Source organism: Bos javanicus, chromosome 15 (assembly GCF_032452875.1).
Source record: "Bos javanicus breed banteng chromosome 15, ARS-OSU_banteng_1.0, whole genome shotgun sequence".
In the NCBI taxonomy this organism is placed as follows: domain Eukaryota; kingdom Metazoa; phylum Chordata; class Mammalia; order Artiodactyla; family Bovidae; genus Bos; species Bos javanicus.
Window position 1 is genome coordinate 21,614,272 of NC_083882.1, and position 23,451 is coordinate 21,637,722.

The window sequence follows — 23,451 nt, forward strand, 5'->3', positions numbered from 1 at the left end:
CAGTAAGTACTTGTTTCCTCCGTATTTCTGGAACTTGATATTACCCACAGGTTTGGTAACAGTGTTCCTCAGTAAGAATGACAAAAGAACTTTGCATTAATAAAGAGAATTTACAGCCATAGTCAAATTTAGAGGGAATAAACTCCTTCTTTTTCTAATACTGAAAGTCTTTCCATATCCATGTGTCAAATGTGTGTAATTTAATAAAATCTCCTACTTTGGGGGGAAAATATAATGCTTTACAGTGTCATTTGCATACAAAAGCCTGCAAAACTTTTCAGTTAAAATATTCAGCTTAAAACTTTAAAAAGAAATGTATGCTATTCCCATTATTTTGGTGCTACAGGACTTCAAGACAGTCAAGGACCAACTAAGAGTTTCTAAGATCAGTGGCTCAGAGATCTGAAATATTGCAATACATGAAGACTTAGAGAAACTATGGATGGTGAACCTCAAAAAGAAAAGGTTTGCAGTAGGAGTGGAAGAAGTGTGATAACTTCTTCAGGCTTAGCTCTGGGCCTGGTCAAAGCAGGTCATCATTATACACTTGTTGAATGAATGAATGAACCAATGAATGTACTGGACAGACCCATAATGAAGGAGCAGCAGTGTGGAAGTGGGAGAACAGGTAATCCACATTACTCACCAAGCAGTTGATGGCAGAAAGCAGGACTATCTGTCTTTGTATTCCTGGTGCTTGATACCAGGCCAAGCATGTAGATGGTGCTCGACTAACACAACACATTGGATTTTGCTCAGCCTGTGATCATTATATTTACAGCAGTGGAACAGGCTGCCTGACATGCAGTGAGCTCCCATTTCCTTAAGACTCATTTACAGGCCTACAGCTGACCCCAAGAGCTAGGCCAGACGACCACCAGCAGGGATGTTTGAAAAACACGCCAAGTCTGTCTCAGTACCTCAGAGATCCCTTTAAACATCAAAACATCAGGACCCTATGTTACATTTTGAGGCAAGAGAAACTGTTAAAGTCCACAACATTTTATTTTTCAGTCTTTTACTAAAAACTCCAAAGGGATGATCAGGACCTCAGGGCAGACACTTAGCAGGTAACCATGAGGGTAGCTCAGTGGGTAAAGAATCCATCTGCAATGAAGGAGACCCCAGTTCAATTCCTGGGTTGGTAAGTTCCCCTGGAGAAGCAATAGTCTACCCACTCCAGTATTCTTGGGCTTCCCTGGTGGCTCAGATGGTAAAGAATCCACCTGCAGTGTGGGACACCTGAGTTTGATCCCTGGGTTGGGAAGATCCCCTGGAGGAGGGCATGGCAACTTATTCCAGTATTCTTGCCTAGAGAATCCCCATGGACAGAGGAGCCTGGAGGGCTACAGTCCATGGGGTCACACACAGTTGGACACGACTGAATGACTAAGCACAGCACATGCCCCCAGCAAGAAAGAAGAGTTCCCAGTCCGAGGCACACAAGCTGTCATTAGCATAATTAGCAGCTCCTCCTCCCCTCCAGGCAGCCTCTTCTCGGGTTCCGGTGACCCCAGTGTTTACAGACCACTCTCCAGTCAGTATCTGCACTGCCCCAGCCTCCCCACACATGCCAACAGCACAGCAGACAGCACACACACTGTCCACACGCAACAGCATGTGCTGTTCAAAGCTCTGACCAGTGGGTCTGCATGTCTCACAGCCAGTATTTTCCAATGTTAGTCACAACTCATCAGCGGATCATTATATTATCTCAGCGACTCCCAATCAACATAGATTTTTCCTAAATAATATGAGATGGAAAAGATGAAACAGAAAATTTCAGAACATCTTACACACATAGGTGTACATTGTTCCACGAAAATTTATTCTATAAACATATAAATACTGTTATAGTTTGTGAACGTGTAAGATGAATTTCTTAGTCGTAGGTTGAAGTCTAAAAAGTTTGAAAGCGTCTGCTATAAAAGATCAGGGAGATAACTATAATAGTTAAGAGTAAGGGATTTATGAAACTTTGATTCCTACATGTACCTGCTCAGTAATCTTGACCGTGTTGCTCATCCCTCTGACCCTGTTTCCTCGTCTTGGATCTGGGGAGGTTCTACCATTTAGTGCGTAACATGCAACAAACACTCAGTGAAGAACAAACTCTAAAAAGTCCATGAGGAACATTGAAGGCTATGGGGTCTCAGAACCGAGCTCACTGCTCCAGGCCACAAGACTCACATGGCCCCACAAGGAGAATTTACGAACGCAAGTTAGAAAGAACGCTCCCTCACCTCTACAGGCGTGGTATCTGGCTCTTAAGTATCTGTGCTAGGGTTTTGCAATTATAGAAACAGTGGAAACCAAACTCCTTAATGTTAGGCTACAAACTGAGGCGGGAGGGGGGCCTTGTTTCTCAAATCAAGGCTCCAGCCTAAGGAAATCAGTTTTCCAAAGCTGCTAGCCAGCCACAGCACTGGAACATCCATCACTTCAGCTAGGGGCCAACGCAGAAGCCCCCAGAATTGCTGCTCTGGTTTGCGCAGAGGCTTCTGGAGGAAGGGACAGAGAAGTCTCTGCTGTCCCTACAGAGCCTGTGGCCTCCACACCACTCACCTCTCACCCAGCCCTGCCTGCCTTCTCCAAAGGGCAACCAGTCACCACCATCAGTTTCCATGATGTCGCTAAGGGCACTCTATGGCTCCTGCCATCCCCGCCCATCTCCACATAAAAGGAGAAATTAGGAAGGCGACTAAGCCTGAAAAACTGAGACAGCGCCCCAGAACATGGGAAAACAGACACACACACAAAGCCCAGGAGAAAAACAGCAATGCAGATCAGGAATGGAGGAAAGTGATGACAAAAAGAGAGATGGAAAAAAAAGAAACCCAGAAAAAAAATAATAACACAAAGGTGCAAGAGAAGATTTTATTTAAAGCAAGCCAAAAGAAAATAAGTATAAAATAAAAAGGAGGGCAAAAAAGAAGTCATGGAAGAAGCTAGATGGACAAGAGACTGTCCCTAATTCTACGCTGCTTGACTCACTGTTTCCTGAGAAGGGCTATGCCCATGCACAACAGGGCATGGAGAAAGGAAACAGGGGCTCTCCTCTCTAAACTCCCGGTGGCTTTCCCCTCCTCACCAGGCTGGTCCTGAGGTCCATCAGGAAAACACAGGCTCAGTGCCTTTGGAGAAAGAAGCTCCAGAGCTGACAGATTCCGGGTGGACTCGTGACAAATGTACTGCCAGGGGCCACCTCAAGGGTCCCCAGCCCTGATCTCCTCCCGGAGACATGGCTCCACTTGTCAGGCAACTTACCCATCACACTCTTGGTGTCTTGTCACTCTTAGAGAACTCCTTTCTCCACTCTGTGTGCTCCACCCTGCAACCAACACATCCCAGAGCATCTGGGTATTTTTATGCTCAAATCCACTTTATGCATTTCAGAGAATAAAGAACAGGAGCCTATAAGTGTTGCCTGTCCTGGCAACATGGAAATGTCTTGGCTTACCCGGAAAGGGAACTCCACTCTGCCTCCCCTTGGGGGCTAGGAGAGGATCTGGCCTGGCACCCACTCGCTCTCTGGGCCACTTATATCTTCTCAAGCTTCCAAATCACAGAGAAAAGGTACAGCAGGTGGTTGGAGAACATAACCCAGCGCAATCTCAGGTCATTTGTGAGGGGATTAGGCTGGGACCGAAGGGGCAGCTGACCTCAAAGCCCTCCCACCTCTCACCCAAAGTGTGAAGGCCTGAACCCAAATCCATATCCTTTCAGCTAAAGTGAGCAGAAGCCAAGCTTATCATCCTTTCTCAACACACGCTCCTGTGGCCAAAAGGCAGGGGTGGTTCCAGAGGGGGAAAAGGAGAGGAAAAAAAACAAAAAGGGAACTTCATAGTGAAAAACCACCAGACTCAGACACTCTCCAGAGGGTGAGGCCCCAGAGGCATCCCCAGCTCTGTGGGGAGGAGCAAAGGGTCTTAATGTGCAGGTATTCTGAACTGAAACCCCAGTGTCTGGGGCACAGACAGAGAGCGGGGGAAAAGGGGAGGGAAGCCGGCACGTGGCCAGGCGGGGCCAGAAGGAGATGAGGCACAGAGCGAAGGCCTCTGCAGGCCTCCAGCCTGCAACCTGGGCACAGAGTGACTCCTTGCCAGGCCATACATACTGGCTGCCATGTTCACTCCCCAAAACCTGAGATTTTCCCTTAAAACAGAGACTGAGGAGATGGAAACCAGTCAGCCCAGTCAGTCTGGCTCAGGTGGACATGAAGGGCAGCCTAGGTCACTCATGGATCCCAGAGCTCCCTTTGAGGCAGAAACACAGAGCATCTTTGAGGATTCCTGCTCTCTCTGTGGGGAGGTGGGCAAAATGCTCAAAATACAGTAAAAGCAAGGGTCAGGACCCAAAGGGGTCTCACTCCCTGTTTCTCTGGACTCTCCCTGGGGTGCCTGTGTGCAGGATTTCTGCAGAAGATAGTCCATTTTGTTAAGCCTTTGAATATTCAAATTGAAAGTATCGCGCAATCATTGATTGTCAAATCATGGGTTTCTAGAGGTTTTAAATACTTGGCATGAGGGGGAAAAAACTCAAACCTATACCCGAAGGTATAAAACATTAATTCTGTTTGTCTCCTGCTCCAGGAACCTGGGTGCAGCTGGATGCTTTGTGAAACTTTAAAAATGTTGCATCTCTGCTTCTCCCCCTGCACAGGAGCCCTCCTCCACGCTGAGTCCCTGCAGCTGCAGCATCCAGCCACCGCCTCAGCTTCTGCTGACCACGATGTCGGGTAACTCGACTGCTTCTTCTGGGGTAGGGTCACGAGGGCGAGGGGCGTTTTGATACGGGTGTATTTCCACGACTTTTCCTGCATGGAACAGAGAGGCACAAAGTCAGGGCATGCAAGTAGGAGCCCGGGATCTGGAGAGGGCACGGGCCACGCTGTGGCCGCTCCCACTCGGCGCCTGGTCCCCAGGGCAGAGGCCCAGAGACCGAGTTGGCCGCCGTGGCGGTCCGCGTCCCGCGGTCCACCACCGGCCCTCTCACTTGGCCACAGATGTGACCCTGGGACTTGTCGGCTGAGCGAACTCTGCGCGCGCAGCAGCGGCGGCGGGGGGAGCTAGAGGCTCGCGATGAGCCCGGGACGCGCGCCGGCCGCCCAGAGCCGGGCCGTGGCGGTTCCTGCGCGGACCCCGGGCCGCACTCGCTGCCCCTGGGGCCGCGGACCCGGGGAGGAAGTCTCCGGGAGACGGTGGATGGCGGCAAGGGTGCGGCGCCCAGCCCCGCGGGCCAGATGCGGATCCCCTGGGTCTGGGCGACGAACTCAGGACCTCCTTTTCCGGGGGGAGACGTCTAGCCCCCGGGGCCGGGTCCCGGGGGCTCCCACCAGTCCTGCGGCGGTCTCAGCAGTGACCAGGCGAGGCGCTGGCGGCCCGACACGGTCGCGGGCGCTCCGGCCGATTGCGCGGCCCGCCCCCTCCCCGCGCGCCTGTCCCGCGCTCGCGCACTCCGGGGTCGAGGTCAGGGCCGGGGTCGCGCCCGGACTCCCTCGCCCACCTCCCCGCGAACGCTCGCCCGGCCCGACCAACTCACCGCGGCTCCGAGTCCCCCCACCCGCCACTCGGGGCCGCGGCTGCCCGGAGCTCCCGGCGCGCAGGACGCCCTCCCCGCCGACCCCTCGGGCGCTCGGCCTCTCCCGGCAGCCGGGCAGCCCCGGGCGGCCCCTTCTAGAGGGCGGCTTCCCTGCCGAGAGCGCGCGGTCCTGGGCCGCCCCGCACGCTTCCCCAGGGCTCGCGCTGCGCGGACTCGACTTGGAGTCTGGGCGCCGCAGGGAAATGCCAGCCTCAGAAAGGGAGGGGGTGGGGAGAGACGGGAAAAGGGGCGAGCAGGAGCAGGGCCTAAGGAGGGAGGCGGGAAAGAGGCGAAGGCGCAGAAAGGGGGCAAGGAGAGAGGAGGCAGGAGAAAAAGACGGGAGGGAGGGGGGCAGTTCTCAAGTCTGGTCCCTTTACTGGGCTCAGCCTATTGAGCTCCTCGCCGATCCAAGGGCCCAGGGTCGGCCAAACCCCACCCGCTCGCTGCTTGCCCCAGGGCTGGCTTCCAGACCAGGGGCACACTGAAGTCAGAGGCTCCCCAGAAGCCACGACTGGTCCCGTGAGAAAGGAAGGGACTCGGAACTTCCACTGGAGTGGGAGTCGGGTGGGCTAGGTCAGTGCTGATGCATCCAGCCCCTCCCCCGGTCTCTCTTTCAGACCAGAACCCTGGGTTTCCCTAACTGAGCCAAGGAGGAGAGCTTCCCTAGACTGGTCTCCACGTTCCTGAGCAGAAAAACCTGTGCCCAGCCTGGGGCGGGTGGGCCCACAGATTTCCATAGGTTCTGTTTCCACTGGGGCCCTGAAACCTGCCCATGGTAATCTCTTCATCCTTTCAAGTTTGAGGAATTTGAGTTTCTTTCCCATCTGCCTTTTAGCATTCTCTTTGTGTTATCCAGTCCTAGAGATCTGGCGTTAGATGCCATAGTTTATAAAGACCCCTACACCCTTGCCTGACACTGCAGACCTTACCCTTGACCACTGACTCAGTTGCCTTTCCCCAGAAAAACCTAAGGTGTATCAAGGTGTCCGGGTGAAGATCACAGTGAAGGAGCTGCTGCAGCAGAGAAGGGCACACCAGGCAGCCTCAGGGGGAACCGTAAGCATAAACCCTTCACTTGTTCCCAAATGGTGTTCTGCTTCATTCTGCCCTGTGTCTGGGAAAGTGTAGGAGGCCTCCCTGGGCCCATCACCATCCCCAGACCTGGCCTTCTTTAGCTGATCTTACAACATCTGTGCCCACCTTCATCCCACTTCACCACAGAGAACAGACATGTTGTAGGGCTCAGGACCTGGGGGAGTCCAGCCCTCACTGATCATAGTCGATCGTGTTGGTCCAATGCAGGGAGAGAAGCAGCCAGTAGGTAAGTAGGTTCTTATTCTGTAGGAAGATAGTGTATGTGCCCTCACATAGGCAAAGGAAATCTCTCCCAGAAATGTCCTTTTAGGAAGCCCTTCATGGGGCGATTCTCCATGGAACCTCCCCCCCCCACCGCACTCTCTGTCCTCATTTTTCTGATCCCAAGCACTGAAATTACCTAGCTGAAAGGGGCTGTGTAGCCTCAGAGGAGACAGCTTGGGATATAGAACCACCTCCTTATATGTGATGAAGCCTTAAGCAGTTCCGGGTTATGAGATAGACCTGGGCAGTCATAAGGGTACCTACCACTTTATGTGCATCCTAAAGCAGAAGATACTAGCAAGAATGTTCAGCAGCAGAACCAAATAAATAGGGTGGTTCCCCCAAGAGAGGGCAATTAGAGCCCTTGATCACACAGTTGCCTTTGGGTTGGTTTGGGTGTAGATTCAGATACGAAGGATGGGCCCATATTGCCAGTGTTAAGACTGGTCCTGTCTTCAGCTTATTGGCATCTGTCCCACAACAGTGTTTGTGTCCAGTGCTGTTTGTGTGCAATGCCTGAGTTCATAAAATGGGCCTTTTAGGGAAGATGCAGATGCTGTAGCGGTGGTGAACACAGGTTCTGAAACCAGTGAACTGGGTTCAGACCTCAGTTCCTCCATTGTGTGAAGGCTTGAGCAAGTTACTCAGTCTCTCATGTCTCGGTTTCCTCATCTTTAAGCTGGAGATAATGGGATTTTGTGAGGAGTAAATGGGTTATTACACATAAACACTTAGAAGAACACTTTCCACTTAGAAAGTGCTCAATACATGTTAGCTGTCATTATTATTATTTGTGAAAAGTAGCTAAAATAAAATTAGAATCAGAAGTTAAAAGCCAGATATTCACTAGTGTTCACTCACACCCTTTGCTCAGAGTTTAGAGGTTGCTGTGATATGGCATGGGCAGCACAAATTTTATATTTGCTGGATGTCAAGTCAGTGGGCTTCCCAGGTAGCTCAGTGGTAAAAAAAAAAAAAAATCCACCTGCCAATGTAAGAGACACGGGAGATGTAGGTTCAATCCCTGGATCAAGAAGATCCCCTGGAGGAGGAAATAGCAACCTACTCCAGTATTCTTGCCTGGATAATCCCATGGACAGAAGAGCCTGCGGGTTGCGAAGTCCGTGGGGTTGCAAAGAGTCGGACACTTCTGAGCCAGTGAGCATGCATGCAAAGGCAGTACCTCCATATGTAGAACTTCAGCTCATGCTAAAATTTTAAACTTTCTTCCATTTGTAGAGGGCTTTCCAGTGGTTCTTTTAAAGCACTTTTGCACACTCACTATTTCTTTTAGTTCTTATAATAACCAGGAGAGGTGAGTGGATCAGGGATCTGTATGCCTCTATTACAGCTAAAGTTCAAAGCCTTACAGTTGCTAATGGTAGAGCAAAAAGTGGGACCAAGACCTGCTTATTCTTTGGAAAAAAAAAAAAAACTTTCCCACCTGTTGGCTCCCTAAATTCATCTTCCTGCAGATCCAGCTGTACTGAGCAGGAGTCTTGTAGCCTTAACTACCAACTCCTTTATTTCAGAGATTACTTTAAAATTAATAAAACCAGGAACAAAGGAACTAGGATATACTAGTGGTGCCAAAAAAGAAAAAAAAATCATCAGGATGTTCCTAACAAAATGTAATCTTTCATTAGGGGGCTTTGGGACCTTGTACAGTTCTGCTCCAGCTGCAACCTGGAGAAGCACCACTTGCACGTGGCTACTGTATTATTCTTGGCCACTTCCGGGTTGGTTTGGCCACTGTTTCCCTGTTAGCTAGCTGCTGGAATGAAAGCAAGGCTGAAACATTTCATTTGTGTATCTGACCAGTATCTATTCCCTAGAGCAGTTTGACTTATCTAAATTTTTCTGAATTCCTCTCTGAAAAATAATCAAGCAGTACTTCTAAACCAGTGCCTTGCAGGAACATGCAGGGCAAAGCTGGCCCCAACTTTGCTTTCTGGAAGATGATATCCACCCAGGTCCTCATAGGCATGGAGGAGTAACACAGAGATGATTTAACTATGAGAGTCAGATGTAAAATTCCTCACTGGGAACCAGCAGAAGGATCTGGGATTCTAGGAAGCCTAGGAGGTATAGTCAGTAGACATGGATGGCACATAGAAGGGGATAGTGTATATATGCCTGCTTCTGGTTTAACAGAGATCATCTCCAATTTGTTCAGTGGTTGAAGGAGACCTTTGGGAAGCATAAAGCCAAGGAAAGAGTTGATTTTTTTATCAAATATGTAAAGCAGGAAGAAATTTATCATAATTTGTTGTAAAAACAGAGTAGTATCCACAATTTGAAATTTTAAGAAGGCAATCCTGGATGGAAGTTATAGATTGAGACAAATGTTAAGGTATCCAGTTGTGCCAGGAGACACACATGCATGTCAGATTTGTCAATTTCAAAAACTTACTTCAGCAGAATCCGTTTACAAACAGCCCTACACACATATACACACACACACATACACACACACACATACACACACACACACACACACACACACACAACTCTCTCACCTACAGGATAAAGAGAAACTTGAATTAGTACTTACCAAAAAACATAATTTACCCTTTTCTACTATTAATTTTTTTAAACAGATGATGTGTTTTTATAAATCATAGATTGTGGATTTTTGCGCTGTTTGAAATCTAGGGAAAGGAGACTGTCTTTGTTTTCTTGGAGCAGAGTAGAAAGTGAACCCATGACTAGCGAGATAATATCACGTAGGATATTGTAAACATACCTGAGGGAGATAACCTGGGGAGGTCTACAAAGGGACCATTCCGGGGGAGGAATGGGGTTAACGAGAGCTCTACAATGAAGCCGAGTTTTTAAAACCCACTCCTTCCAAGTGCTTGAGCTCAAGCTGCAGCCAAATATTTGCATAAAGAGCTGGTGAAGGATTCCAGCTTCCTGGTTCATGACATTACAGCATGGATCGTTTTCAAAATTAACACCACCTCCTATTTCAGCAGCGACTGAGTGTGCAGGCTCCCAGGGGCTCAGTGTACAGCTGTGAGTGTACCCCGCGAGACAGGAGACAGGCATGCGGAGCTCTGCTTCCTGGCACAGACTCTCGGAGCAAGGCTGGCTGGTCCCTTTAAACTTTAAAGCCACCACCTGAAACCTAAAATAAAAAAGTCCTAAATTACTCGATTAGTACAGTTATTAATTTAACCAGAAGACACAGGCTGCTTTACTTTGAATAGTTAAAAGGAACAGACTCGTAAACTTCAGGTATCTATTGTAGTGAAAAAAAGCAAGTTTTATAGAAGATAGCATAAAAAGTCCAGAGAAGTAAAATATTTCCCAACCATTAAGTACAATGTAGATAAGCTACAGGTTACTGACTACAACTTTAAGAAAATATTTTCTGTTATATCATAGCTAGGAAGAACATGTGACTACTTTAAGCTATCCAAGATTAAGCCAACAGATAGTGTAAGAAAATTTTGAGGAAAATGATTGACTGAGTTATAGCTAGTTGGGATTAAATAAATGTTAGTCCTTATTAATTTTAAATTAAATAGTTTAATAGACTCTCTACTGAGTTTTCTTGAATTGTTCATTTATGTAATATAAAAATAATTTAAATTAATTTTTATCAAAATTAATAAAAATTTAAGTGGGAGACATTAGAAAAAAATCCCCAAGCAAAAATAAAAGTTGAATATGAATACGATATAACATCGGTTGTATTTCACAACGGCAAGTTTTTTAAGAAGAAAGGATCTGGCTTACCTTAAAGTAGAAGGCAACATAGTTCATGTCAAAATGTTTTAGCTTTCCCTTTAAAGAACTCTTATTTCACTTTGCTTTGTGGTCATCTTGCTTTGGCAGCAGTCCGGAGGCAACAGTGTCCACCTTTCAGACCCAGTCCCACCATCTTCTGCAGGTCAGTACAGCCAGCCTTACAATTCCCTCAAAAACACTTGCAAAAGTCCATCTCGAAAGGCTTTTAGTACTTGATTCAGGGGTTAAGATAGGCACCACCATTTAATTGGAATCCAACCAATCAGAAGGTGAAAAAAAAGGCATGGTGACTCCAAATATAAGCCCAGCAAGGAAACAGGTACAACATTTTGTCCTCATTTCTGAACTGTATTCTCTGCTCTCTACTCTGTCCCAAGAGCTTGTTCCTCACATTAGTTCCAGGTCCTCATTTCCAAGTAACTAATCTTGATTAAAAGATCAGAATTGCTTTCTGAAACCTGTTATCTTTTAAGTGTACTATTAGGTGGAAAACCGGACATCCCAAGGTCCTAGAATAATGCCTTTGCTCTTGTTTCACTTAGTTTCTAGCCGACAGGGGCTTCCCTCCCCTCCTTTACTCTCTTCCCAGAAAGCAGTTCAAACAAGTGTGTTTTCTCAGCCCATTACGAATAACGCTATTGCATAAACACTCCTATCCATGCCACTCGCAGCTCAGAGTTGAGGGAGGTCATCTATAAGGAAACCTGCGCTATGGGAACTCCCCACTGAATGTGCCACTTTAACTTAACCTTAAAGGAGCCTTGAGACTTCAAAACCTCCAGTGTTCCGTCATTCCTCTAAGCCTATCTTCTTTGAGCATTTCAGGATAATAATCAGAATTGGGGCCTATTAATACTAAAATGGAAAAGGAGTCATGTTTTTGGAGCTATTCTTGTTTTGTATTTAAGCACTTAGATTAATTCCTTGATCACGTGTAACGTAATGTGTTCACTAAGGAAACATTTTTGCCTTTTGTAATATAAAACAATACTAGTTTGTATTCTGTATTCCTGGTTTCTCCCTTTTATGATTTGTGTTGCCATTTATAATACTCCTCAAAATATAAGTTCAGTTCAGTTCAGTTCGTCACTCAGTGTGAAAACTTTTAGAAAACAATTAACCCTAGATCAAGAGGATTATTTGCCATGGCATCAGTTTTCTTAAAGCCTCAAGCAACTCTACAGTTTACTTTTGAGAGATGAGGTTCATGTGGACTGCAGATAGGGGCTGGATGTTGGTGCTTATAGTCCAAGAAAGTGGACAGTGAAAGTTTGAGCTTGGCTGTGACAGTTGGACAAAAATTGGATCACCATTCTTTTCTTTTCACCTTCTGAATAAATCTCCAAGTTATTAATCAGATTCATTCCACTGGGCTTGAATTAACTAAGGCAACTTTTAAAATCCAAATTGCCTGCCTATTTACTTTTCTCAAACTTTCCCCTTTTCCCTCTAGATGTAGGAAATATTCAGAATATAGACTAGAACTCCATTCAAATATGTAAGTGCGGTTTTTAAACCAAAACCTCTCCTGTTCATTTTTCTTCTAGGACTGTATTTTGAGCCTGAACCAATTCCTTCCACACCCAATTATTTCCAACCCCGAGAATTTTCCAGTTGTGTTTCTTGTGAAGAAAACCCAGGTTTTCTGGACCAGATATTTGATTCCTACCTTCAGCCAGAGACACACCCGGATCCTTCGCTCAGTTCCATGCAAAGTACTCCACACTATTTCCCAGACAGCTTCCAAGCTGCCCCTTTCTGCTTTAACCAGAGCCTGGTAATTTATCTCTGTTCTTTACAAAACCTGTTATTGCCTACTATGGGGCAGAGAGTTTGTATCATCTCGTGAGAAATCATACAAACGCTATCAACAAGGAAATCATCCAGGAAGCCAGCAAAGACTGATGTAAAACCCAACAGAGGTAGAAATAGCCACATATTGAAGGGCAAAAACCTGTGGAAACACGTGTAATCACGATTTCCTGAGTCAGCTATGCCCAGAGTACATTGGTGTGTGGCCATAAAAAGGTTTCCTGGCAATATTCATTTAATGTTTTTAAACTGTAAAATTCAGACTTCTCTCTGTTGGAAATTACTGATTTAAACAATGGCCCTTGGATTTTTGAGTTCTAGAAAATGGAATTAAGGCTGTGTCAACAAGGCAAACTGTCATCTGATAAGGAGCTATTTCTGTTTTATTTTGACACTTAATTGGCTCTCCTAACTGGTCATATTGGTCTGGTACAGGCATAAGAGCCCATTTTAGTCTGAGATGGTTGGTAAAAAATGAAGCCCTAATAGTTGAAAACATTTACATTGTCTGTTCATATCAGACCTTAAATTATTGAAAATGTGTTATCAGTTTAAATGGAGTGAGGCTTCCATTGGTAGTTACCAGTTGTTGAAGATGTCTTTTAGATACTGTTAAAAACCTTAAAAACAGGGTTTTTTTTAATATAAATTCTTTCTTGCTTTTGGTTTGTCAAAAGTCCATGTAAGTAAGTGAATTTTAAGGGGATAAGAAATTAACTCTACAGGATATACACACAGGGCCCCCCAAATATCCACTTCTCTTCCAGCTCCCAAGTTAGGCTTTCTCAGTAACAATCGTGGACCCGCTTAAGAGGGAGCAGAAAGTACCTTTTTCCACAGAGGACAAGACTTTAGTGCCTATAACAGGATTTTGGAGTCTTGGAGCCTCCCAGACACTGGCTCTGTGAGGATCCCAGCTCTCCCTGTGTATTCACCTTCTTCTCCACAGTCAAGGGTGTGGAGAAACATCCAGGGTGCCACCTGCCCCTTACATCAAGGCACAAGCAATATTTGATGTGCAGGTGACCACGCACAATGGGATTTTGTGGTTTCAAGAACAAAGCATCCTGTAAAGTATGCTTATAACAAAGAAAGCCAGTGAAGCAGGGCAGTTTATTGTTGGGAAAGAAATAGGTAAATAGAGAATGTGGTGTCATGAAATCACACAGCCAGCAAATAAAATTACTTCTGCAGATTTGGGTTGGGTCGGATGGTTTTGTTATGCTTTTTTTTTTTTTTCACCCCTAATGTTCTTTTACTCTGAGTTAATAAATCCGCTCTATTCAGTTCTTTTAATCCTGTCTAATTTATCACGCCTTTTGGTCCTTGGTTTTCATCTCTTTAGACGACGCCAGAATCGCCTTCGGATTCCTCCACTCTCTCTAGCTCCTTAGACTACAATTACTGTCCTGCTCAGCTGCCTTCATACACCGCGGAGAGCCACACCGCTCTCCCGCAGCTGGACACCAGGAACTGCGGCCACCCGTCGGAAGATTACACCTACTCTCACCCGCCCGCGCACGCCCAGTATGACAGCTTCTCCCCCGCCTCCATCTGCTGCTGTGCCTCCTGTGAGGCCGAACGCTTGGACGCCTTCAGAGCCTCAGACTGCTTTTCCTACCCCAGCACAGACTATGTGAATTTCGCTCCCTCCGCAGCAGCAAGCAGTGATTTCTATAAGAGGGAAACAAATTGGGACATTTGCTACAGTTAATAGAAATGACGCCTATTTGGAACATGACGTGTACATCTTTTTTTTTTTTTTTCTTTTTTGACCACCTCTAGATGACAACTCAAAATATACAACCTGCTAACAAAATATCACAGGTGCAGTTTACATGTCACCGTTTTTGGTTTTCTGACACTAACTGAGGCATCAAGACAGAGTCCTTAGGCTCAGTCATACTGCCACTCCTACTTTGTATGCTTAACGGTTAAAATTTTTGTAGGGAACATTCGGTTGTTTTACTTTTTTGTGTGTAACGAACAAATGATAATTTTTTAACTAATAAATAATTTTGTATTACTAAAAGTTGGCTTGTTTTTTAAATTTTCCACTAGTCATTCCCCAACTGATATGAATAATATCAAGTTATTCTGGAAATCAAGAATTACTCTTTAGTATTTAATCCCACTTGTTCACAGATTGAAAATTATTTTAATGTGGTGAGGTGCCTTGGCTCCCGTGGGCATGGAGGGTAGACACAGCTGTGATGGCTGAAACGGGACATTCAGCCTCCACTGCTAGACGAGTGTATACATCTTGGGGTAACATCAGAGAAAGACATGTATGAATCATTAGTTCCTCACGTGTATCAGTGGTCAATGGAAGGTTAAGATGCCTCAAAAGCACATCATACCTACAGCAGGGTTAAACTGTAGATAATTCTTTTCATACCCCAAATCCTGTTTTGTAAACTTCGAGGGCAAATACTTAATCTTTCTCTTGAGAGCTGCCATGCAGTTGATGTACCACAAAGGTTAGAATTCTTTGTTACTTTCTATTTCTGAATTTCTGCTTTAGGTCTTTAAATATGCATCACTTATTTACAGATTGATTTATAGAATTGACCATGTTATTTACAATTGAACTTCCTCTGATTAATCTGTTTGAACAAGGCCAACTGCCTTTCAAGGTGAAGAGGAGCTACTAAAGCTATCTGTCCTAAACTATACTGTTGAATCCTGTTTGTTGAGGGCATGAAGGCACAGGACTTCATCTTCACAGTGAGGTCTGGGGGCATTTTCCATGTCCTGAGGTTCAGCACAATGGAAGCAATACTGGTACCACTGGTACTGGCCACAGCTACCATTTTCCGAGCCCTTCCTATGTGCCAGAATTGTCTATTGATCTTCTCACACATCATCTCAATCTTCACAATAACATTGATAGCAAAATGAGAAGTCTGAGGTTCAGAGAAGTTAAGCCACCTGCCCACTGTCACGCAGCCAATAAGTGGCTGCGCTTGGGTCTGAAAAATACCAAGAAGTGCTCCCTACTCTCCGCTGGTGAAACGTTTGAGCTGCCATTTGTGAAAGACTGCTCAGGAGCCTGAGGAATCATTCTCCATTAAACCCCAACCTCCCTGTTGACACAAAACTGTGTTCCCAGCTGCCTACAAATAGTCAGAGCTTTCCAGCTGGGTCGGACTGTCCACAGGAAAAAAGGTGCCAAGCACAAGAGCTGGAAGATGGAGGGGAAGAAGGTGACAAGCCTCCACCTCAGTGAGTTTCTTTTGATCAGGAGACACATTTGCTTTCAAACTGACACCATCTGACTGTCCCTTCCCTGGGGACTCTACTAAGGCTTGGGCAAACATGACGAGTTACAACCTGCCTCTGGGATAGATGTGCCAGGGGAACAGAACAATCACTGCCTTTCTGAGACACCAATAAAAATAAAATTTTAATAGTTTCAAACCAAACTGAAACTGGTCTATTGTCAACAAATGTCTGTGCACACAGCCCAAAGCCCCTGCACACCTTGTACCCACCCCCAGCAGCTGCCCCAAAGAGACAAAGAGCAAAGAACACACAGATGTCCAGTGGTTGGCACCAAAATCTCTTTCCTGGATGCCATTCTTTTTTTCATTCCCCACTTCTATCCTCTGCTTTCTGAATCGGTGACCTTGCAGCGTTGAGAGCACTTCCTGCTTCCTTGTATCTGGTTCTTTCTTCACATGTCCTTTAATTTTTCCCCTAAATCTGACATGGAAAAAGATTCATTTTTTAAAAATGTGAGACAAGAGCTAAAATCTCTACTGTGTATTATGATGAATAACTCCAACTTTAAAATGGACTTCACAGGTGGTGCTAGTGGATAAATATCCACCTGCCAATGCAGGAGATGCAAGAGATGCAGGTTCAATCCCCTGGGTTGGGAAGATCCCCTGGAATAGAAAATGGCACCCCACTCCAGTATTCTTACCTGGAAAATCCCATGGGCAGAGGAGCCTGGCAGACTATATACAGTCCATGCGTTTGCAAAGAGTCAGACATGACTGAGCACAAAGCATATAAAATGGTCCTTAAGATCTTTGCAAAAATTTGGGGCCACAGAACACCTGACACGCTACAAAGTCAATGGACACAGTCCACCTAGCCTCTTACCCACTGCAGCTCACACAGTGACATGGGAGCTGCACAGCAGCTCTGAGACAGCCCAGAACGCTTCTCATCAATAGATGCCTAAGAAGCTGGATAAAATACAGGTGCCCAGGAAAAGGTCAGTTTTCATTCCAATCCCAAAGACAATACCAATGAATGCTCAAATTACTGTACAATTGCACTCATTTCACAATTGTTATCAAAATTATGTTCAAAACCCTTAAAGCTAGGCTTCAGCAGTATTTGAACTGAGAAATTCTAGATGTTCAAGCAGGATTTAGAAAAGGCAGAGAACCAGAGATCAAATTGCCCACATCCGTTGGATCATAAAAAAAAAATCAAGAGAATTCCAGAAAAACATCTACTTCTGCTTCATTGATTATGCTAAAGCTTTTGACTGTGTGGATCACAACAAACTGTGGAAAATTCTTACAGAAATGGAAGTACCAGACCATATTACCTGTCTCCTGAAAAGTCTGTATGCAGGTTAAGAAGCAACAGTTAGAACCGGACATGGAACAACAGATTGGTTCAAAATTGGGAAAGGAGTACGTCAAGGCTTGTTTAACCTGTCACCCTGCTTGTTTAACTTCTGTGCAGAGTACAGGCTGGATGAAGCACAAACTGGAATCAAGATTGCCAGGAGAAATATCAATAACCTCAGATATGCAGATCACACCACCCTTATGGCAGAAAACAAAGAGGAACTAAAGAGCCTCTTGATGAAGGTGAAAGAGGAGAGTGAAAAAGCTGGCTTGAAACTCAACATTCAAAAAACGAAGATCTGGCATCCACCCCCATCACTTCATGGCAAATTGATGGGGAAAAAGTGGAAACAGTGACAGACTCTATTTTGGGGGCTCCAAAATCACTGTGGATGTGATTGCAGCCACGAAATTAAAGGACACCTGCTCCTTGCTATGACACACCTAGACGGTGTATTAAAAAACAGTGACATCTTGCCAACAAAGGTCCACGTGGTCAAAGCTATGGTTTTTCCAATAGTCACTCACATACAGTTGTGAGAGTTGGACAATAAAGAAGGCTGAGCACCGAAGAATTGATGCTTTCAACATGTGGTGCTAGAGAAAACTGTTGTGAGCCCCTTGAGACAGCAAGATTAAACCAGTCAGTCCTAAAGGAAATCAACTCTGAATATTCAATGGAAAGACTGATGTTGAAGCTAAAGCTCCAATACTTTGGTCACCTGATGTGAAGACTCTTTGGAAAAGGCCCTGATACTGAGAAAGATTGAGGACAAGAGGAGAAGAGGGCAACAGAGAATGAGATGGTTGGATGGCATCACTGACTCAATGGAAATAAATTTGAGCAAGCTCAAGGAGATAATGAAGGACAGGGAAGTTTGGCGTGCTACAGTCCATGGTGTCGAAAAGGTTTGGGCAGGACTGAGTGACTGAACAATAGCACCTCGGTGTGAGAAAGCATGATCAGTAAGTCAGTGGTAGGGCCCAGGCATCTGCCTGTTTAAATGTATCTAAGTTGATTCTTTTTTTTTTTTCATTCAGTAAGTCGTTGGTTGATTCTGATTTAGGTGGTCCTCTGTCTACACTTAAAACACTGATATGGATGTATGGCAGAAACCAATGTTGTAAAGTAATTATCCTCCAATTAAAAATAAAACGAAATAACACTGATGTTCCGTGTCTGGATTGTTCCCTTGTAACTTGGAAGAACTCAGAAGCTTTAATAATAGCTTATATGGACTGAGTTCTTTCTGTGGGCCAACGCAGTGGGCCCTATCTTGTTTAATCTTCAAACAACCACACAAGATAGACACTATAATGGTCTCATTTTTCTCAATGATAAAATTGCTGTTTTGAGAGATGAAATAACTTGCCCATGGTCACACAACCTATAAATCAAGACAGAGTCCTCAAATTCTGTTTATCTGATGCCACAGTCAGACCTTCTAATAGTCTCAGCATGCATTCCATGCATTAGACGTGGAGGAATAATCTATTTGGAATTTGATCTTTGCCCTAAAAGTTGCATGTGTATCTGGACACGAATATTTGTAGCCAGTTCCTCATACCACAGAGACATTTAATAAGGTTACAAATATAAGTTCAAATGAATGAATAATTTTGTTATTCAGAACCCTTGAAAGTGAAAATGAAGTCACTCAGCTGTGTCCGACCCTTTGCGACCCCATGGACTATACCCTACCAGGTTCCTCCGTCCATGAGATTTTCCAGGCAAGAATACTGGAGTGGGTTGCCATTTCCTACTGCAGGAAATCTTCCCAACCCAGGGGTTGAACCCGAGTCTCCCACATTGTAGGCAGATGCTTTACCGTCTGAGCCACCAGGAAAGTCCATTCAGAACCATTAGGAACATTAATAAAGCAAAATATTGATTAAGTGCTTATCATGTGCAAGACTGATTACATGCCTTCAAAATTCAGTCAAAAATTTAAAAGAGAGACGTAGAGAATGGACTAGTGGGCACAGAGAGGCAGAAGCATTGACATGTATACACTCTCATGTGTAAAACAGATAGCTAGTTGGAAACTGCTATGTAACACAGGGAGCCCAGTTTGGCACTCTGTAATGATCTAGAGGTGCGGAATCGTGGTGAAGGCTTAAGAGGGAAGGGCATATAAATATGATGATAATTGATTTGCACTGATGTACATCAGAGACCTCCACAACATTGTAAAGCAATTATCCTCTAATAAAAATTTTTAATTAAATTTAAAAACACACAAGAAATAAGGATGTGATTTTTAAAATTTAAAACTGGGAGGATGGGCATGGACTGATTTTCAAATTCTTAGGAAATTTATATTAGGGTCAAACCTTAAAGCCTGAGAGAGATGAGATAAAGTTTAAAGTAGTAAACATTTGGAAACCATTACCTCGATCAATGGCCCAGAGCAGTGACATTTGTCAGCTGGCCTAAGACTGCAAGTAGACATCAGAGAGCAAAGTACAATTAAAGATAACTGGAATGATGGAGCCAGGCAGAGCTGAGGAGAGGGGCCATGCAGTGCCTCTTTTCAGTAGAAAATGGTTTTTAAAGTGATTATTCATTCTAGAAAGATGAAGGTTAAATAAATTAGAATCAAAGCCAATGAAAACTCTGACTATTATAGATTAAAATAAACATGGACTTACAACGATTTCTAAATCCTCAAACCCTCTGTGATGCCTGCACAACGTTGGCATGGCTGCTCAAGAAAATTAACCTTCACACTTCCTCGCTTCTTCATATGGATGAAGAATACAGATGCCCTGCTGAAGAAACAAGAGTTGGTCAGGGGCAGGGTATCACAAAGCCCTAAAGACTAGAGTTTAGTGCAGCAAGACAGGGGTGCAGGGTGTTCAGGGCTAGGCGGCTCTGTGCTTTAAAAGGCAGGGAACATAACCCATTTCTTACTCCCGGTAGGCCTCTGGGCAAGATGTAGGAGCTGGAAGATGAACAAATCTGAGAGGAGATAGGTTCGCACAATAATAAAGTTCTAAACTCATTGAGGGCAGGAATCTGTGTCCATTCAGAAAACAGTTTCTCTTGCTTAATATGGATAGAGAACGTGCACTTGGTCCCTGGAAAATATGTGTATGTGAGAGAGAGAGAGAGACATCTGTTTATTTACACCTGGGTGATCAGGAGCAAAGAGAAAACATTCGCCTTTAGCCTGTCAGGACTAGACCTGTCAAAGCCCACAGAGATCTGTCCTAGCGAAGCCCACATCTCTCCCATGCTGTGTAACTCGAGGTTGAATAAGCCAGATTTTGAGAAGAGCTCTTCTGGGCGTTACTCAATTACTAGGATTGCCCTATAACTGAAAGAGATAAATTTGTACGTGGATGACACCTTCCCTAAAGGTGGATAGGGTAACAATTTCACTGTGGTTGTGCAAAAAATGTGTGTTCTCTGAAAAGACTGTTCATCAGAGGACAGGGGATTTAGCATTAGAACAGGGGCAAATCCTCAAGTGGACTCCCTGTGAGAGATTTAACTTTGAGGTGCTTTTGTTTCTTTTTAAAATGCCAAGCACAGTCCCATTCAGCATTAGGTTTGAATCTTTCATTTCCCATGTTATAATTCCTATTGATTAACCTCAATGGTTCAGGAAAGTCTGGTTCCCCATAGAGGTTTGGGTGGAAGTACAGAGAATAAAGTAAAGAGAATTTAAATGGAGGCCTGCCTAATTCACCCTTATCTGGTGAGACCTGTGCAGAGCTGGCCACATCTAAGCAGGGGCTTGTGGTCTAGGGTGAATGAGAAATGAACTGCCGCCCATGAATGTCAACCATGGCAGAGGCAAGAAACCTGGGGAAAGGACATCAATTAGAAGCAGCAGTTCCAAGATCCAGCTAGAGGATGACAGTGCTTGAGAATGAAAGTGTAGGTCACTCAGACAAGGGGTAACTTTAGGACAAATTAAAAGAACACCTTTATGCAGTGGGTAATAAACTTAAAAATAAAAATGACCCCTACGCGTTGAACATTTAAATAGTTTGAGGAAGGGTTGAGATTAATTTGGCTGATAATATTTTAGGGCTGGAAAGGATTCCAGATACCATCTATTTCAGGAGCTCTGAACCCTGTGGCTGCATATTACAGTCACCAAGGAGGTTTTGAAAAACACTGATATCCAAGCCCTGGACAAATGAATCATAATCTCTGGGGTGGAATTTGGGCATTAGGAATTTTTTCAACTCTGTATTTTCAAAGTACAAGAAGTTGCAAAAATAATACTAAATACTTGGAGTCCTATACACCCTTCACCTAGCTTCTCTCAATGGTGACTGACATCTTTTTATTACAGTACAATAGCAAAATCAGGAAGGTGATATTGGTACAATGCTGTTAACTAAACTACAAATCTTATGCAGCTTTCACCCTTTATACATGTGTGCATTTATGTGTCATGGTGTATGGGTATCTATGAAGTAAGCATTCAGATGTTCTCGGGACTCCTCCCAAGAAGATACTAATGCAGAGTCAGTGTTGAGAACCAGTGGTTTTGTCCAATCAACCCTCATTCCACAGGCGAGGAAACTGAGTCCAGAGCAGCAAAGTGACTTGTCCCAGGACAGGACTGTCTTCTGGCAGAGAAGTTCTTTATTGCACAAAAAGCCATTACAGGTCAACAAGGAGCTACTGAGGAAGAGACGACTTGGGGGGCAGGAGCGGTTGGGGAGCAAGAGGCAGAAGGGACATGGGCCTAATTGTTTAGTTCCCCTTAAAGGACAAATAGAAAATCCAGCCTTTGGTAGCCCTTCAAAACTCCTAAGGTTATTGAAAAGCACTTTTTAAAGTTTCATAAAAAGCACAGATCCTGGCCAACAGTAAACATCTCCCACTCTGGTTGATACTATCAGAGAATTCCGACCCAGAAGGAATCTGGGCCTGACATCATGTGAACACTTATTTCCTTTGAACTTCTTTCTGTGTGGCTCCTTGCTTCATGTTGCAAAAAGACTTTCGGTGGCTGGGACATGCAATCAGACTTGTTCAGATGACCTCCTGCCATGCTCTGTCTGGGTAACCTTCCTCGCGTCTCCACTGAGGCACTGAACCAGGCGGTGGGAACACCCACCTACTCTCTGTGGGGCTCTGGGTCTCTATTTCATGTACATTTGGGCCTGAGGAAGCCACAGGAATGTTTCTTCTTTCTGCGGTAGCCTGCTCCTACACCGCAAGCCTCCAACTGCTCCAACAGCCCAGCGAGGGGAGGGCATAGAGAGTGGCCCCATCAAGTGAGAGGGCTCCAGCCTGAGCATCTCCCTAGCCTGAGTAAACCACTCTGTCTGCCACCCTCGACCTGAAACAGAAAGACACAGCAAGGACATCCTTCTAACCTTTCACTGGAGTCCGGGCCCAGGGCAGTGCAGTGGGTTGAGGACCTGCAGAAGGGTGTGGCAGGTGAGAGCCGTGGGGCTCCTGATCCCAATCTCCTCCCTCCAGCGCAGCACACATCGGCTGCAGCCAGTCTGAGCTGGGTCTGAGGAGCCAGGCTCGTCTGAGCCACTTGTTTCTGCCACGGGCTTAGCAAGCAGAGCTAGACTCAGATGGTGGCAGAGGGGGTGGGGAGTGTCCTCCCTGTGGCCTCTCTAAAGGTCTCCTCCACAAGTTTTTAAGCTCTCACTCACCGAGCTTTGTGAATATGAAAATGAAAAGGCTGAGGTTTTCTGTGTTCCCAGTGTTTTGCAGGAAGGATCAAAGCTACAATGGGCTTGGTTGTCCTTCCCTGAGGCTTCCTCTCCATGAGATGGGAATGGCTGGAGGAGGAACCCCCCCAATCTACCCCCTCCATCCTATTCCCTCCCTGTTCCAAGAGGGGCTGGGGCGGGGGGGTGGGGTGCAGGGATGCTGGCTGATTGCCTGGAGGAGGCCACCTGGGCAGGACAGAACTGAGCCTGCTGATCTGGGTAGCCATGCGGAGCGTGAGCCTCCGTGTTCCCTCCCACCTGTGCAAGGGAAGAAAGGAGATTGCCATCTGTCTTCTTCCTGCAGGAGGAGGAGGGGAGTGGGAATCCCGTTTCCCAGACCCCACTCCATACAGCCCAGACTTACGACCTCTGGAGCAGACCGACCTAGGCTTGATTCCTGCTTCTACCGACTATTTGCTCTGAGATATTGGACAAGTGCCTTGACCCCTCTGGGCTTCAGTGACCCAAGCACACAAACCAATGGAGTAAAACCTACTCGTTCAGAAAAACTCTTCAAAATTGGTTTTGTCCTGGGAACAACTTGTGGAATGCTTTTTTTTTTTTTTTTTTGAGTTGATCAAAAGGAGCTCATATTTGTCACCAGGATGCAATGTACAACGTGAGAAATATAGTCAATAACCCTGCAATAACTTTG

General features: G+C 45.4%; 1 protein-coding gene and 1 long non-coding RNA gene across 2 annotated transcripts; one reads left to right on the forward strand and one right to left on the reverse strand.

Annotated features, from left to right (window-relative positions):
- Nucleotides 1–4,731: 4,731 nt before the first annotated feature.
- On the forward strand, nucleotides 4,732–14,273 carry POU2AF3 (POU class 2 homeobox associating factor 3). The gene is made up of 6 exons (XM_061440041.1): nucleotides 4,732–4,738; nucleotides 5,019–5,216; nucleotides 6,542–6,636; nucleotides 10,783–10,837; nucleotides 12,243–12,472; nucleotides 13,853–14,273. Exons 1-6 carry the CDS (start codon nucleotides 4,732–4,734, stop codon nucleotides 14,219–14,221), a joined length of 954 nt encoding a protein of 317 aa, XP_061296025.1. The 3' UTR covers nucleotides 14,222–14,273.
- Nucleotides 14,274–15,711: 1,438 nt separating this feature from the next.
- Nucleotides 15,712–22,545, reverse strand: LOC133261178 (uncharacterized). The gene is made up of 4 exons (XR_009741037.1): nucleotides 22,446–22,545; nucleotides 19,752–19,871; nucleotides 19,493–19,668; nucleotides 15,712–16,212 (listed from the first exon to the last, which is right to left on the reverse strand). It is a non-coding gene; the product is annotated as an uncharacterized LOC133261178 (long non-coding RNA).
- Between the last annotated feature and the right edge of the window lie 906 nt (nucleotides 22,546–23,451).